The 17,727-nt window shown below is 36.9% G+C and overlaps 1 protein-coding gene across 1 annotated transcript in view; it reads right to left on the bottom strand.

The window, feature by feature from the left end:
* The window catches only part of SMAD4 (SMAD family member 4), a 116,027-nt gene that overhangs the window by 10,155 nt on the left and 88,145 nt on the right, over positions 1-17,727 (bottom strand). The window contains exons 7-11 of the mRNA XM_011969050.1: positions 17,124-17,243; positions 16,911-17,027; positions 15,439-15,489; positions 5,722-5,905; positions 4,163-4,331 (exon numbers count right to left, since the gene is read on the bottom strand). Coding sequence (XP_011824440.1) covers positions 4,163-4,331; positions 5,722-5,905; positions 15,439-15,489; positions 16,911-17,027; positions 17,124-17,243 — 641 coding nt within the window. The remainder of the gene's footprint in view (positions 1-4,162; positions 4,332-5,721; positions 5,906-15,438; positions 15,490-16,910; positions 17,028-17,123; positions 17,244-17,727) is intronic.

The following is a 17,727-nucleotide window of genomic DNA, read 5'->3' as shown; positions in this document are numbered from 1 at the left end:
CATCAGTGACAGACTGGATTAAGAAAATGTGGCACATATACACCATGGAATACTATGCAGCCATAAAAAAGGATGAGTTTGTGTCCTTTGTGGGGACATGGATGCAGCTGGAAACCATCATTCTTAGCAAACTATCGCAGGAACAGAAAACTAAATACCACATGTTCTCACTCATAGGTGGGAACTGAACAATGAGCTCACTTGGACACAGGAAGGGGAACATCACACACCGGGTCCTATTGTGTGGAGGGGGGAGGGGGGAGGGATAGCATTAGGAGATATACCTAATGTAAATGACGAGTTAATGGGTGCAGCACAACAACATGACACATGTATACATATGTAACAAACCTGCACATTGTGCACATGTACCCTAGAACTTAAAGTATTAAAAAAAAAAAAAAACTTACGAATTGTTTCTGGAATTTTTCATTTAATATTTTTGGACTTTGGTTGACCATAAACACTCGAAGCCATGGAAAGTGAAATTGTGGATAGGGGTTGTACCTGTAACTGTCTCTTTCTGACTAGTAAGACTCTCCTAAAGAACAGTAATATACTTGGTAAACAGAAATAATTATTTTAAAATCTTAGTTAATATAACCAAATGAGATTTTTTTTTAACTTCAAATATCTTGTCCAATAAGATATTTATCTACTGTTCATGGTAACAGTATGAGATCACTATTAAGATCTGTCCAAGACAGTGGTTTATCAAAGTGATGACTTGTCTCACACCTTGGGGGCTTTTCAAAGGCCATCTGTACCAAAATATAAATAAGTCACAATATATTTATTTGACAATCCAAGAAATTACACTTGCAAGACTCCACATTTTAAGCCCAATTGTTTTTTGTTTTTTTGAGATGGAGTCTCGCTCTGTCACCCAGGCTGGAGTGCAGTGGCCGGATCTCAGCTCACTGCAAGCTCCGCCTCCCGGGTTCATGCCATTCTCCTGCCTCAGCCTCCCAAGTAGCTGGGACTACAGGCGCCTGCCACCACACCCAGCTAATTTTTTTTTTTTTTGTATTTTTAGTAGAGTCGGGGTTTCACCGTGTTAGCCAGGATGGTCTCGATCTCCTGACCTCGTGATCCGCCCGTCTCGGCCTCCCAAAGTGCTGGGATTACAGGCTTGAGCCCTAAGCCCAATTGTTTTAAATACTACTCCATATCTGATTAAGTTTATAAATACTATCTGGCACACAGTATATATTCAACACTGTAGTTCTCTATCCAGTCATTTTAAATTACGTAAGTAACATAAGAGTCTTCTCAGTCAAGATGGGTAAGTGGGTATACGTAATCACCTTCTCTCTCTGCTCCAACCACATACAAATAACAGAAAAACTATTTAAAATAGTTATCCTCTCCAAACTGATCATGGAATTCATACAGAAACAATCCATACATCCAAACTGATGATAAATAAAACCCACAGTGGAGAGCAGAGACTAAAGATAGCAGGTACTAGGGGTACCAAGACCATAAACAAAGGGCAGGGGACAGGAATTTGACTTCTTGGAATAATATGGAGAGAGACAATAGTCAAACTCTCTGGGGGCTACAACTGGGCACCTGCCCATAAATCAAGTGCTGGCAAAATACAGCCAATTCAGAAGTACACCTAGGAATAAAATACTTGCCCATGGCAGGAATAAGTTTCAGAGAAATCTAGGCAACCGGGAATTAGGCCCCAAGCATACCTGCAGAATGGAACCCAGTTTCCTCAGGAGACAAAATCCCCCTAATTTACTTCCTAAATTCATAAGATTTGGTTCTGAGATGTGAATCCCAGATGCCAGGGTAAGGCAAAATTGCCACATGGGGTGAAGCAATGACAGGAAGAAAAAATAAAAAATAAAATGAGTGAATTCTCTCAAAACAACCTTGGCCAACAAATACAAAATGGACTACAAAACATATAAGGAAATCCAAAGCCATTAAAAAATAATAACAACAGGTTAGGCGTAATGGCTCACACCTCTAATCCTTGCACTTTTGGAGCCGAGTTGGGCGGATCACTTGAGATCAGGAGTTCGAGACTAGCCTGGCCAACATGGTGAAACCCCGTTTCTACTAAAAATACAAAAATTAGCCAGGCGTGGTACTGCACACCTGTAATCCCAGCAACCAGAGAGGCTAAGGCACGAGAATCCCTTAAACCCTGGAAGCAGAGGTTGCAGTGAGCCAAGATGGCAACACTGCACACCAGCCTGGGCGACAGAGCAAGACTCTGTCTCAAAAATAATAATAATAATAATAAAGCATAAATAATCAATATAAAAATTCCTTGTGGAAAAAAACTGCAAAATACAAATAATTTCTACCTCACAGAGACAACTGCATTATACATGCCACTCTAGACTTATGGGTCCGTATAAACAAATACAAATACTATGACATCATTTAACAAAAATGGGATCATAGTCTATGTATTGTCTATTTACTTATTTATTTATTTTTGAGAAAGGGTCTCACTCTATCACCTAGTCTGGAGAACAGTGGCATGATCATGGCTCTCCGCCGTCTTGAACTCCTGGGCTCAAGCAATACCCCCATCTCAGTCTCCCAAGTAGCTAAAACTACAGGCATGCACCACCACACCCAGCTGATTTTTTAATTTTTTTGTAAAGATGGGGGGTATCACTTTGTGGCTCACTTTGGTCTTAAACTCCTGGCCTCAAGCAATCCTCCAACCTCGGCCTCCCAAAGTACTAAGATTACAGGCATGAGCCACTGAATCAGGCCTTATGTATTGTTTAATAACTAACTTTTCTATACCATGGATATCTTATCAATAAATATAATATTTTGTTGTTTTACTCTATTGTTCTAACAGACTAAAACTATAACTAATGCTCTATTGTTGAAAATTTTAACAGGGAATTGATGCTAATTTTATTAAGTTTAATAAACAGCACAGAGATTATGTTTTTCAGAAGTCTGTATAGATTTGTGAGTCACACAGGCGTATTTTATGAGTTACTCACACAGAAATATTTTATGAGTGACTATGCTGTTTGAAATTGGCTTTCAACGATGCCAGGAAAAAAAAGTTGGGGGAGAAACACATTAAAGATTGGTAAAATGCTGATAATCGTTGAAGCTAGATGATACGTACAGGTGGTTTATTATTTTCTCTATACTTGGTATGTTTTAAAGTGTCATATAAAAAATTCCAATATTCTTTAACTGAACTATAACTGGAAATGAGAAACTGGGTTTGCTGTTGCAAGGCAATCAGGCAATTCCATTTTTATAGATGCTATGGGGCTATATTATTTTTACCCTAAGCAACCTCCTGGGAATAAGTTATGAGATACAGTTAATTCCACCAATTTACAATCACTGACAATGAAAATGCTGAGGATGATGCAAAATTAAAAATATATTTAAGCTATCTAATTACAACTATCTTTCTCTTTCAAAAACAGGTTATATTATAAAGTAAAATTCAAATAGGTTGAACATATAATAACTAGTGAAAAATATTTCAGGCTTATCAGGTTCTTAATTTGAAAAGCTATTAATTTTAGAATTCCCTTCCATAAAATCCTGAAGACTGGCTAAGATGAAAGTCCAGAGTCTGATTCTTACAAATTTAAAGTTAAAGGAATACAACTTTGGAAATTTCACTCAGTATTTTCAAGAGCCTTTGTATTACTATAAAACATGTAACAGGCCTGGCGCAGGGGCTCACGCCTGTAATCCCAGCACTTTGGGAGGCCAAGTCAGGAGGATCACTTGAGGTCAGGCGTTCGAGACCAGCCTGGCCAACATGGTGAAACCCCGTCTCTACTAAAAATACAAAAATTAGCCAGGCACAGTGGCATGTGCCTGTGATCCCAGCTACTTGGGAGGCTGAAGCACAAGAATTGCTTGAACCTGGGAGGCGCAGGTTGCAGTGAGCCAAGATCATACCACTGCACTCCAGCCTGGGCGATGACAGCAAGACTCTGTCTCAAAAATAAATAAATAAATAAAATAAAAAATAAAACATGTAACAAACTGGCAACCACCAAACTAGATTACTGATCATGTCAATAAATGCCCTCCGAAAATGTGCTTTAAACATTTTTCCATTCCTTCCACCTGGATTTCAATTCTTTTGACAACAAATAGAGCTTGAAGTCTAAACTATTCAAATAAAATTGTAACTAACCTTTATATATGCACTTGGGTAGATCTTATGAACAGCATCTCCAGGTGCACGCCCAGCTTCTCTGTCTAAGTAGTAACTCTGTACAAAGACCGCGTGGTCGCTAAGGCACCTGACCCAAACATCACCTTCACCTTTACATTCCAACTGCACACCTTTGCCTATGTGCAACCTTAGGAAGAAAAAAGAAATTACATTTTATCTTGATAAATATTTAAAATTAAATTTTAGTTCAGACTGTATAGCATGCTTAATATTGAAAAATTAAAAATGATCATACAAAACCAAAAGATAGCTATTAATAACATTTTTGTATATTTCCTTCTTTCTTTTCCTGTTCATATCTAATAATGACGCACATATATACAACGCTTACTATGTGTCAGGAGCATGTAGTATGAATTCTCATTAAACCCTTACAACTCAATAAGTACTATTACTATTTTTTTAGATAAGGAAACTAAGGCATACTGTCCAAATTGATAGCCACTAGCCACATGTGACTATTTAAATTAAATTAAAACTAATTAGAAATCCTATTAGTCAATCAAGTGAGCTATAATTTAAGTGCTCAATAGCTACATGTGGCTAGTGGCTACTGAACTGGGCAGTGCAAATATAAATCATTTTCTTCATCACAGAAAACTCTATTAGCCAGAAGTGGCTTAGTGGTTAGGTAATTTGCCAAAGTCACACAGCAAGTGATAGGGCCAAGATTATGTTCTTTAGCACACACATCCTTAAAAAGCTGAGATCATACAGTAGCTAAAATGGTACGTTCCTGTAGTATTTCATTGTAAGCATTTCCATTTCATTATATAAACTTTTTTTTTGAAACGGAGTCTCACTCTGTCGCCCAGGCTGGGGTGCAGTGGCATGATCTCAGGTCACTGCAACCTCCGCTTCCCAGGTTCAAGCAATTCTCCTGTCTCAGCCTCCTGAGTAGCTGGGATTACAGGTATGCACCACCACATATGGCTAATTTTTGTATTTTTAATAGAGATAACGTTTCACCATGTTGGCCAGGCTGGTCTCGAACTCCTGTCCTCAAGTGCGCTTCCCAAAGTGCTGGGATTACAGGCGTGAGCCACCGCACCCAGCTTCATTATACAAACTTTTAAACATTTTAATGACTATATAAAAAATGAAAAATTTATCCTAATTTACTTAACCATTTCCCTTTTATTACCAATGCTTTTAACATTGTAACTAAAACTTTCAGAAACATGTTCTCATTTAATATTATTTCCTTTCAGTAATTTGTAGAAATGTATGATCACAGAAAACAAAATTTTCAAATTGAATTCCAAAAGGTATACTTACTATTTGAAACAGAAAACTACTAACATAAAAAAGGCTATCTTTTATCATTATATGTTACACAACAAAAACATCGACAATGAAGATGGAGTGCTTACAAATTCTGAATTTTCAACATGACCTTTATTCCTTTATTTATATTTAAGAACACATACAATGTAAACGGGGAAACATAACTTTGAAAAAAAGACAATGTATTATGCTAAATTTTTAAAGTAACTATCTGACTATACAATCAATACCTTGCTCTCTCAATGGCTTCTGTCCTGTGGACATTGGAGAGTTGACCCAAACAAAAGCGATCTCCTCCAGAAGGGTCCACGTATCCATCAACAGTAACAATAGGGCAGCTTGAAGGAACCTTAAATGTCTCTCCTACCTGAACATCCATTTCAAAGTAAGCAATGGAACACCAATACTCAGGAGCTATAGGAAATAAATGGGAAAGAACATCCTCCCATGAGAGAAAGGTATAAGGCTTTCACTTGCACTCCACAACACAAAGCTTTTCCTAAAAGAAAGGGTGAAGGAAAGGGAGAGGAAATGTAATGCCCCCAAAACAACTGGATTAAAATAACATAATGCATTAAAAAGTAGGAATTTCCATGTCTTCTATTTTCTAGCTGAGTACCTAGCACTGTTCTTAAAACCCTAAAGTCATTTTTTTTTTTTTTAAATTTCTAATTACCACTTATCCTCAAGTTCTAAAAGTCTTTTTTTAAAATCTGGAATTTGGTTCTTACCTCAAAGGACCAGGTCAACTGAGAATTTAAAGAAACAGAAATAATCAGAATCTAAAATAAATTATTTTACCATGATGTTTCATTTAACTACTCATATTCTCTATGTAGCCTCAACTTTCATTTTTTAAAAACACACTGACTCTAAGATAGTATTCCAGGGAACTGTCCTTGAATAACATCGATTCATGACATGTTTTTATAGATTCCCTAATTGAGAGAAAGTGCACAAGCAAATCAGCTATCCAATCCCTGAGTTAAGGTTAATTATACTCTAATCGCACAGTTGTTGTACACACAGATTCTCAATTGTCTCTTGGATAGTAGGTCATTTGTCCCATCTATGCCATAGCAAAAGACATTTTTAGTGAAGTCAGATCATGTTAACTACCATAATTTTAACTTTGAAGATGTATTTAGTGTATTCATTTGAACAGCAATATACAATTTTAAATAATTGGGGAAAAAAAAGAGGTGCTACTTTGGTTTGCAAAGACAACTGATCAAGTATTTCTAATTTTTATTTGTATACAATAATTATTACATCAAGCCCAAATACATAAAAATTATTTGGCTTTCCTGTTTTAACTCATTTAACAGACATCTACAGAGTATCTAGGGATCTTTCTGGGCACTGCATACACAGTAGGAAACAAAACAGCTACAGTCCCCGTTCTCACAGAGGTGCAGGGGCAGACAAATAAGCTAACAAATAAAATAACTCAGGTAACGATGAACACTGTGAAGAAAATAAAACAGGGCATGGAACAGCAGATGACTAGAAAGAACACTTCAGACTGGATGGTAGGGAACATCCTATCTGAAAAGATGAGATGTGAATAACCTTTTATCTATGTGAAGACTGTAAACAGATTTCAGAGAGGAAGCAAAAGCAAAGACCCTAGGGTGGAAATGGGTTCGACATATTTAAAAGAAAGATTTATCTGTATCTCAATATGCTATTTATGAACTTTAAACTAGAATTTGAAGCAACAAAACTTTCAACAATCTTACTTTCGACAAAGTTACTTAGAATGACAAAAAAGAAACCCAGATCTTATGGGGGAAAAAAAAATAACCTAAAATGAAGTATGATTGATGCTTAAAATTATTTAAAAAGAAAACAGCTTGTAAAAGCTATGTACCCTAATTACTTTTCGAAATGCTGCCAAGCAATAAAGTACTTTCCAATGAGGAGTTACCAAAACAGATCACATGAAGATTGGATAATTCAAAAACTTAAAAATTCAAATGTTTTGCCATGTCACGCTAATGAACTCGTCACAAAGATAAGTATTTGTTTAAATATATTTCATTATGATTAGAACACAAAAACCAGTGATACACTAAGTGTCTTCACTGAGTGCCTTCTTAAAAAGCCAGTTTTGAAGTATTTATGAAATTATTTTCAGCCGGGCATGGTGGCTCATGCCTATAATCCCAGCACTTTGGGAGACCAAAATGGGCAGATCACTTGAGCCCAGGAGGAAGGCCAGCCTGGGCAACATAGTGAAACCTCGTCTCTACGAAAAATAGAAAAATTGGCTGGGCATGGTTGTGTACATCTGTAGTCCCAGCTACAGGAGGCTGAGATAGGAGAATCACCTAAGTCTGGGAGGTCGGGATGGCAGTGAGCCATGACAGTGCCACCGCACTCCAGCCCAGGCCACAGAGACCCCATCTCAAAAATTAAAAAACAAAAAAAAAAATTATTGTCTATAGAAAATGTAATGTGAAGATATCACATTATGCTATGGACAAGAAGCTTCAGCGAACAACTGATAGGTGTACTGGTTAAACCAAAACTACAGAGATTGTCTAAGACATCAATCACCCAATGTTTTGGCGGCCAAAAAAAAAAAAACACAGCAAAAAAACAGTAACAGCACTTAAAAGTTGTCTTTACACAATCAGTCCAAATGTTAAATTTAGTTATAAACAAATATTTATAATACTAGGTAAGAAAATGAGGGCCAGGCGTGGTGGATCACGCCTGTAATCCCAGCACTTTGGGAGGCCAAGGCGGGCCGATCACGAGGTCAAGAGATGGTGATCATCCTGGTCAACATGGCGAAACCCCGTCTCTACTAAAAATATAAAAATTAGCTGGGCATGGTGGCACACACCTGTGGTCCCAGCTACTCAGGAGGCTGAGGCAGGAGAATCACCTGAACCTGGGAGGTGGAGTTTGCAGTGAGCCAAGATGGTGCCACTGCACTCTAGTCTGGCAACAAGTGCCAAGCTTTTTCCAAAAAAAAAAAAAAAAAAAAAAAAAAGAGGTCCAAGTACATACATTTCCTGGTTTATACCGAAAGATACTAACCAGAAGCAAAGTTCCATGGTAAGCAACGTTTTTTCTGTGAGAGTCAATTCGGGGGATAGGGGGTAAATGGGAATTTTATAGCCTCCATGGTTAAGAAAAATATGTTTTTTGGGAGGAGGGGGGAGATGGGAGTCTCACTCTCTTGCCCAAGCTAGAGAACAATGGCACGATTACAGCTCATTGCAGTCCAAGCTATCCCAAGCTATCCCGGGTCCAAGCTATCCTCTCACCTCAGCCTTCCAAGTAGCTGGGGATACAGGTGCAGGCCACCATGTCTGGCTAATTTTTTAAATTTTTTGTAGACATGGGGTTGGGTCTCCCTATGATACCCAAGCTGGTCTTGAATTTCTGGGCTCAAGTGATCCTCCTGCCTTGCCCTCCCTATGTGTTGGGATTACAGGTGTGAGCCACCACACCGGGCCTGAAAAATGTACTCTTATCATCATTATTTACAACATTTGCAACTGCACCTAAACCTTACTCTATTATTTCCTACTCACTAAAGTAACTGTTTTTGTTTGTCTTAATAGTTCAGACACCATAAAACAACAATGGTTATCTAAAGCTGCACTCTGAACAGGTTGTTTAGTTTGAGTTGACATGCTAGTACTGGGAAGACACGTTTTAAGAGACTTGAGAATAAAAAGAAACCAGCATAGGAGAGTTGCACTACCGATCAGTGACTTAAAAAGGCCTAGGAATGCAAAGGTAAGTGGGCTACCACTTAGGAGGACAGAGAAGGCTAGAGCTCATCTAAATGAGTCCCAGCAAATCTGACAGTACTGAGATACAAAGCACTATGTGAAAAACTTTTTTACTCCACTCTCAATTTGCTAATCAGTCAGAAGGGATCATTCTTATTTTAAAAACAGGGGAAAGTAATAGGAAACAACTATTAAACTTTTCTAGAATCTCTTTAAGCTTTTGCCCGCAAGGACTAATGCCATATAATGACAACTCCGCAGTTCTCAAGACTAGCATCAACAGAAGGCTGGAATTATTCAGCACAGAATGGGCTTTCTGAATGCCCCAACTCATTTGAAAGGGAGTAAGACAGTTATGAGCTAACTTTGATATTTTTATTTTTTTGCTCCTAAATTAGTGAAGTTAAGCCAGTCTCATGAAGCCCAAAACTGTTCATCACTGGCCAAAGAAAAGGTTTTAAAAGACTGAGTTAACAAAAAAATTGTTTACAATGAAAAAACTTATCTAAATAGTTTTTGTAACGGGGAAATTATAAAGTACCATCTTATCAAATAAATGCTGTTAAATTATAATGAAAGATTTAGGTCTCCAAGGTATTGTCTTCAATTTTTTGTTTTCGGAATTTTTACGTATTTGTTTCTGAGATGCAGGCTGGAATGCAATGGTGCAATCATGACTCACGCAACCTTGATGTCCCCAACTCAAGTGCTTCTCTCACCTCAGCCTCTAGAGTAGCCGGGACTACAGGTGCACACCACCATGTCTGGCTAATTTGTTGGTACTTTTGTGTAGAGACGGGGTCTCGTTATGTTGCCCAGGCTGGTCTCAAACTCCTGGGCTCAAGCGATCCCCTGGCCTGGGCCTCTGAGAGTGCTGGGATTATAAGTGCTCTGCCTACCTTCAATATTTTAAATAAAAATAAAGTCATTCCAATAAAGTGTAAAGATTTGCTTAAAGCACCTAAGTGACTCACTATGAATTATTACCTTTATTATTTAGATATGGATGAGATGCCCTGTGAGAATCTTTTATTAATACAAAAAGGTACTCTCCAAAGTCTAGAACACACCTGAAGTTGGAAATTTGTGGGTTTCGAATCCATTTGTGAATCTGAACAAAATAACCTCAGACACTGAAGAAATCTTTCACTTTAATTTGCAATCAGTATTCAATTTGATGAATACACCTCAGTTTTAAGAAAAAGCAAAAACGATAAGTTGGTAAAAAAGAAATGAGGTGATTAAACTTTTCCAAAGTCAACACATGGAATCACCAAGTATGCTGCCTATCTGAAATCTTTTAACACCAAGGTAATTATGACCAATCTTTATTTTCATTTTCTACAATTATATCATCTATTTCCTAAAACATTTATGTAACTATCTTCAAAAATAATTTCTCAAAATAAATTTACTATATATTATTGATTTTTACACATATAAAAGATTCAAAAGTATATGTATATTTCCTGTTTAAATAGTTCTAAATCTATGGTAGAATATTTTAGCACTGCTTCATCAGACCATAAGAGTCTACACTAACCATACACCTACACAAAGTTTTAAACTTTGGCTTCTTTTCTACATTAAGCAAGGATAGCGGACATGTAAACTAGTAATTATAATTTAGTACAATTATAAAGTACTAGGTAGCAGGGAAAAAGGATTAGGAAAGACTTCCCATCAGTAGTGCACTTACGCTGGATTTTCAAAGAGCTCACCACATTTGGGAGGATAGGAGAGCACGGGAGCCAACATTCACGATGGCCCCCAATGATTCTCACCTCCTGATATTCACATCCTTGTGTAGGCCCCTCCCACAGGACATGGACTCTGACAGATAAGATGATGTGACTTCTGAGGCTAAGTATTTAAAGAAACCGAGACTCTGTCTTACTCTCTCCTGATCACTCGTTAGCTGTCACATTATAAGAGAAATCCACAAGAAGAGAAACTGGAGCCTCCTGCCAACGAGACCGCCGAGACCACTAACTTGTCAGGTATGTCAGTAAACGACCCTGAAAGTGAATCCTTTAGCCTCTGAAAATGCCTTCAGATGATGGCAGCCCCAGCTGACAACTTCAGTGCAACCTCATGAGATCCTGAGCCGAAACCACCCAGCTAAGCCTTGTGTAGATCCCTACCTATAGAAACTAAGTGATATGACAAATTGTTATTGTTTCAATTTGCTAAGTTTTGGAGTAATTTGTTGTGGAATAGATAACTAATATAGAGTACGAGAAAAAAGCAGAGGGATGATATACCTAGGTTAAAGCTTCAAGAGATGAGGCTAGAGAAGCACACAAGGATGAGGACCAGAGATTCTTTTCTGCCTAGCTAAGGAATTTGGACTTTATCCTATGGCCAAGCATTGAGTAGGGGAATAAGTTCTTTAGCAAAGAAATAACTAGATTCAAATTTTAAAATAAATATTGAGTAGCAGTAGAGATACAGTTGAGAAGGAGGGTACTAGAACTGGAAGCTCTCCTAACAGGGAAATCAGTTACAATATTCTTGAAACAGTACAAAAGGAGAAATGAAGAGGAACAGTTGTGAGACAGAACTCCTCAAGGGCCCATTAGTATCCACAGTCAAAGACCATTTGGGTTCTACCTGCTGACTCCATTAAAGGTGTGCATGCAGAGCAAATCCTCTGCGGCAACTACCTCGACAGAGACCTTTTCAGGACCAGCCTCACCAATAAATCACTTCCTTATTCTACTCAAAGACAGAGGCCCATAGTGAGACCTGGTTTCTTAAAAAAAAAGACAGAGGCTTTAATGTCAATGCACACTACTATAAAAGCATAGCCTCAACTTATTAATGCTATTTTCTAACCAGATGTCGGGCCTAAACACCAGTTCTACCATGAAAAGAATGAATTAAATCTACCAAGAGGCCAAAGGCAAGTACTGAAGAGGTCCAAATGACTAGCTAAATGTCACCGCCGCTATACCCACCTATGACTCTATCCAGGGTAGGTCTTTCTTCAGAGCCTTGATTACCCTCACTGCTGCAGACTACCTCCCACTAAGCTATATGAACACTGAGATCCCTAAATTGCCAGGAGCCACTAATGACTCTCAAGGACAGCCAGCAAAAATTCTCATTCTTCAGACTCTAGATTTTCCCCTCTTGTCACAATATATTCACACACACGAATCAAGATCCTGATACAGTAATTCCATTTATATAATTTAAAAAACAAGTAAAGCCAGATTACTAGACTGTTTACGGATGTCTTCATCACTTTAAAAGAGCATAAAAGGGCCGGGTGCAGTGGCTCATGCCTGTAATCCCAGCATTTTGGGAGGCCGATGGGGCAGATCACTTGAGGCCAAGAGTTCGAGACCAGCCTGGACAACATGGTGAAACCCTATCTCTACTAAAAATACAAAAATTAGCCAGGCAAGGTGGCGGGTGCCTATAATCCCAGCTACTCGGGAGGCTGAGGCAGGAGAATGGCTTGAACCCAGAGGTGGAGGTTGCAGTGAGCCAAATTGCGCCACTGCACTCTAGCCTGGGCGACAGAACGAGAGTTCATCTCAAAATAAATTTAAAAATTTTTTAAAATAAAAAATAAAAGAAAGAGAAAAAAAAGTGCTTTTTATCCATAAAAAGCAGGACAGTGGCTACCTCTGGGGAGAAGGAAAGAGAAGGTTTTGACAGAGACAAAATTCATGGGGTAGGAAGGTTTCTGGGATGCTGTAATGTTTTAGTTCTCGATCTGGGTAGTGGTTACATGAGTACTGGTTTTAGTGATGTTAGACTATATACTTATTTGTGTTATATACTTTTCTGTATATTACATTTCTCAAAAAAAGTGTTTTATGAAAAGGCTAGACCCCTTGACCTACAAAAATGTTTAAAATCACAAAACACAATATAACACAGAAAATCCGTTAAAGAAGATAATATAGTTAAAAGAATGCTTCTGCCCCACTAGCATCACTTTTCTCGTAACCAGAACAAATATTTGCCTCTTAAAGCAGCAGAAAGTTTTTTAAACTATCACATCTACTGCTAGCCAGCACAGTAACACTGGTTCTCACACTCTGATGTCACTGTAATATGGCCTTTCGATCTAGAAATTCTATAAATCTCTTGAACTAAAATATGAGAAAAGTTATAAACACAAAGATGTTCCCTTCTATTTTTTTAAACAGCTAGAAGAAAAACTGAAACACAATCAATAACAGAACATTATTTACACAGAGAAAATTATGTGGGCCTATTTAAGAATTGTATGTTACCCTTTAAATTAATCATTATGGGCACTGTGTTTATGTTTTTAAAAAACCTTTATTGGAAGTATATACTAAGATACACATAAAACTATGATACAGGATTTGCTTCAAAATAATATAGAATGAAGAAAGAGAGTATGAATGAAATAAGTTTGGTCATTAGCTGATAATAGCTGAAACTGAGGAATGAGTACAACAGGGGAACTTCCTGTACTATTCTGGTATGCTTAAAATTCTTTATGCTTGACTTATATAAAGAATGGAGTTTTTATATAAAAACTTTTTATATAAACTTTTTATATAAAAAGTGGAGTACTGTTCAGCCATAAAAAACAATGAGATTCAGTCACTTGCGACAATATGGATGGAACTGGAGGCACTACGTTCAGTGAAATAAGCCAGGCAAAGAAAGACAAACATCACATGTTTTTATTTGTGAGATCTAAAAATCAAAATAATTGAACCCATGGAGACAGAGAGTAGAAGGATGGTTACCAGAGGCTGGGAAAGGTAGTAGGGAGTTGGGGGAAGGTGTGGATGGTTAATAGTACAAAAGGTAGTTAGAATGAATAAAGTCTAATATTTTAGAGCACAACAGGATGACTGTAGTCAATAATTTAACTGTACACTTTAAAATAACTAACAGAGTATAGACTATAACACAAAAGATAAATGCTTGAGGGGGATGGATACCCCATCTTCCATGTTGTGCTTATCATGCATTACATGCCTGTATCAAAACATCTCACATGCCCCATAAGTATATACATCTCCTACGTACCCACAAAGATGAAAAATAAAATCATTTAAAAAATTTTTTTAATTCTTCAAGCTTGGTGTGGTGGCTCATGTCTATAATCCCAGCACTCTGGGAGGCTAAGGCAGGAGGATCACTTGAGGCTAGGAGTTCAAAACCAGCCTGGACAACATAGCGAGATCCCATCTCGGCAAAAAATTTAAAAATAAATAAAATTATTAGCAGAAGGATTGCTTTAGCCCAGGAGTTCGAGACCAGCCTGGGCAACATGATGAGACCCTGTATCTACTAAAATACAAAGATTAGCCAGGCATGGTGGCGCCTGCCTATAGTCCCAGCTACTCTAGAAGCTGAGGCAAGAGGATTGCTTGAGACCAGGAGGTCAAGGCTTCAGTAAGCTGAGATCATGCCACTGCACTCCAGTTTGGGTGACAGAGCCAGGCCCTGTCTCAAAAATAAACAATTAAAAATAAAAACATAATTCTTCATAATAATGTTACTTTAATTAGGAGGAAAATTGAGTTTATAGTTTCCAAAAAATTAAGGTGATTAGTTGAAGTAATATATTTGCATCCTTTTATGCTAAGAAAAACAGATATGAAGGGATGAGAAAAAAATTCAAAATCTATGTTTGTGTTACAAGGGACTTTCAGTATTTCATTTTCAAGTGTTTTCTGTTTTATTATCTCTATAACTTCAAAAATTATACACAAACTTTGAACTGAGGAAAGCTATTTAGCTATTTACTCTTTTGTATACAATTTAATCAAATAGTTTCTAAATTCCAGTTAACCAGAGATCCTGAATAATAGAGTGAATTATTTTTCTTTTCAGCATGTACTTAAGATTCTTTCCTGGCTTTTTAAGCTATAGTTTTACAGCTGTTCTATTTTGAAACCTAGTTTTATTCTGCTGCATATGTATGTATTCAATGCTGAAGCCAGCATTTCTGTAATTCTCATTTTAGCTGAAAAGACAGTTCTTTTCTTTCGGGGACAGTCAAACTGAATAAAATATAGACAGTCTATGTGTGACTATATCGGCTATTCATACTGTTGATTAACTCATGTCATGATGAGTATTGTACTTATCTGAGAAGTGACCCTATAATTCTATTGAAGCCTGTGTTTGCACGTTTCAATCACCACTAAATCTAAATACAGGAAATCAATTTTGAAATACACTTACCAGGATGATTGGAAATGGGAGGCTGGAATGCAAGCTCATTGTGAACAGGCCCTAAAGAAAAGACAACAAAAATTCCATTTTTATTTATTAAAAGTTGTCTAATGCTAAAACTTTTAGTAAATCTTACTTAAATATAACTATTATCGGTTAGGAATTGTTGAAAACAAGCTTATGCAATGTCTAAGAACTTAAAAGTTTACTTTACAATAAGCAAATAGTCTTAAACTATTAACACTTTTGTGGATATTTAATAACTAACATTTTAGTGCTATCTGCCAAGTGTTATTATTACACAATTTACACATAATTTTCCATCCAATATTTAATACAGATCATAAATGAATTATTTATGTAACATCCAATATAGTACAATTTATAATGCAATGTATAATAATAAACTATTAGGTCTATTCTAAAAACAAGTGCTTACGTTAATTAAGGATGTTTATTTAATGGAATCGTAGCTAACATAACTGGAAACTTGTAATGTGTTAAGATACAGTGCTAAACACCTCACATAAATTATTACATTTACTTCTTACAAACACCCCTTGAGGTAGATACTAGTATTACTGCTCCTGAGGCTTAATGAGGTGAAATAACTTGCCAATGGTCACATAAGCCTGTTAAAGGTCCAAACCCAGCACCCTTAAACACTATGCCTAGGCAGCCATTAAAAATTACATTCTCTTAAGAAATGGAAAAAATAGTAACATAACTGAAAGGAAGCAAGACATATACAATACACATAGAGTAGGAGCCCCCTGTCAATTTACATATACCTGTTTATATGACTGGAAGGAAAATGACAAAATATTAGAAGTGGCTATTTTTGAGTAGCAGGATTCAGGGTAATTTTGCTTTTCTTATTTATACTTTTCTGTATTTTCTAAGTTTTCTTTGGTACTATTAATATTATAACGAGAAGGAATTTAATGTATATAAAAGTTATACTCTTGATTTTACTAAGCCATATGAACAGTGCTCCTATTCTACCTGAAACTATAGGCTATCTGTAGGGTATTCCTCCCAATCATGCCGGCACAAAGTTATCTATAGATTCAACATTATCCAAAGTACACTGAATACTACGCTGAGGAAAACCTTGAGAACTCAGTGCTCAAAGGGTTTTAATCCATTATGGGTGGATATACAAGACACAGATGAGATCTAAGAACATATACAAAGTAAACAAACAAATGAATGGAAATCAATGTGATGTTAATGAAACATTAGCAACAGAGAAATAAATGTATTTAGCGAACATCACTCCTCTAAAATAAAAAGGTATGATAACTATGAAAAATACTACTGTTTACAAAAACTACTGAAAAGCACTATTTAATGAAACAAAATCACAGGATGAATAAAAGATGTAAAAACATTTTTAAAAAATAGAAAACAAAGCCCTACCAAAAAAAAAAAAAAAAAGGAAAAAAAAAAGAGCCCTTACAACAAAAACAAGAGCTTACAGTAATGTCCGGGATGGGGCGGCATAGGCGGGTGGTGCTGAAGATGGCCGTTTTGGTGGTGAGGCAAATTAGGTGTGTATGGTGCAGTCCTACTTCCAGTCCAGGTGGTAGTGCTGTCTAAAAATTAAGGCCCACATGGGTTAATTTGCTTTTATAAAGGCTGCCTACTTTTTTCTCAACTATTTAAAAGATTTTTTTAAAGTATGTACATACTATGATGGTAAGTAGCTGGCTGACCAGTAAATCCATTCTGCTGCTGTCCTGGCTGAGGCCCTGATGCTATCTGCAACAGTCCTTCACTATGGCTGCCCCCCAGTATACTGGCAGGCTGACCTAGAGGAACAAGAAGACATTAACATGGTACATTCATAGATGTCATCTTATGATTTCATATACTAAATGAAGGACTAATTTTATCTGATAATGCACAACTACAAAGATGGGCAAAAAGTGTAACTCACCCATGGCCTATCAGGTTAAAAAAAAACCTAAAGTCATCTATAAAGACAAACCTTAACTTGAAGAAGCTCAAAATTATTCCATTTTAGGTAATGTCTTGCTAATTTTAGTGGCTTATTTCTTCACAAACGTATTTCAAATGCCAGCAAAACACCACTGTATGTCTGGCCTATCATATTAACTTCTTCAGAAGTATATCAGTTCATCCTGGCCACTCCAACCACTTCTCTCTCTGGACCTTTCTGATTAGGATCCCAAAAATCCAGGCTCAAGAAAATGTTGAAAACTGAAAAATTAATCATTGTCAGCACTGGTACTAGTAATGGCAGAATGCTAGGGTTTGACAGAGAAAAGCAGA

The sequence above is a fragment of the Mandrillus leucophaeus genome, unplaced genomic scaffold (genome assembly GCF_000951045.1).
Source record: "Mandrillus leucophaeus isolate KB7577 unplaced genomic scaffold, Mleu.le_1.0 Scaffold87, whole genome shotgun sequence".
Lineage (NCBI taxonomy): Eukaryota > Metazoa > Chordata > Mammalia > Primates > Cercopithecidae > Mandrillus > Mandrillus leucophaeus.
The sequence above is the reverse complement of the archived record's forward strand: the minus strand, read 5'-3'. Positions and strand labels throughout refer to the sequence as shown.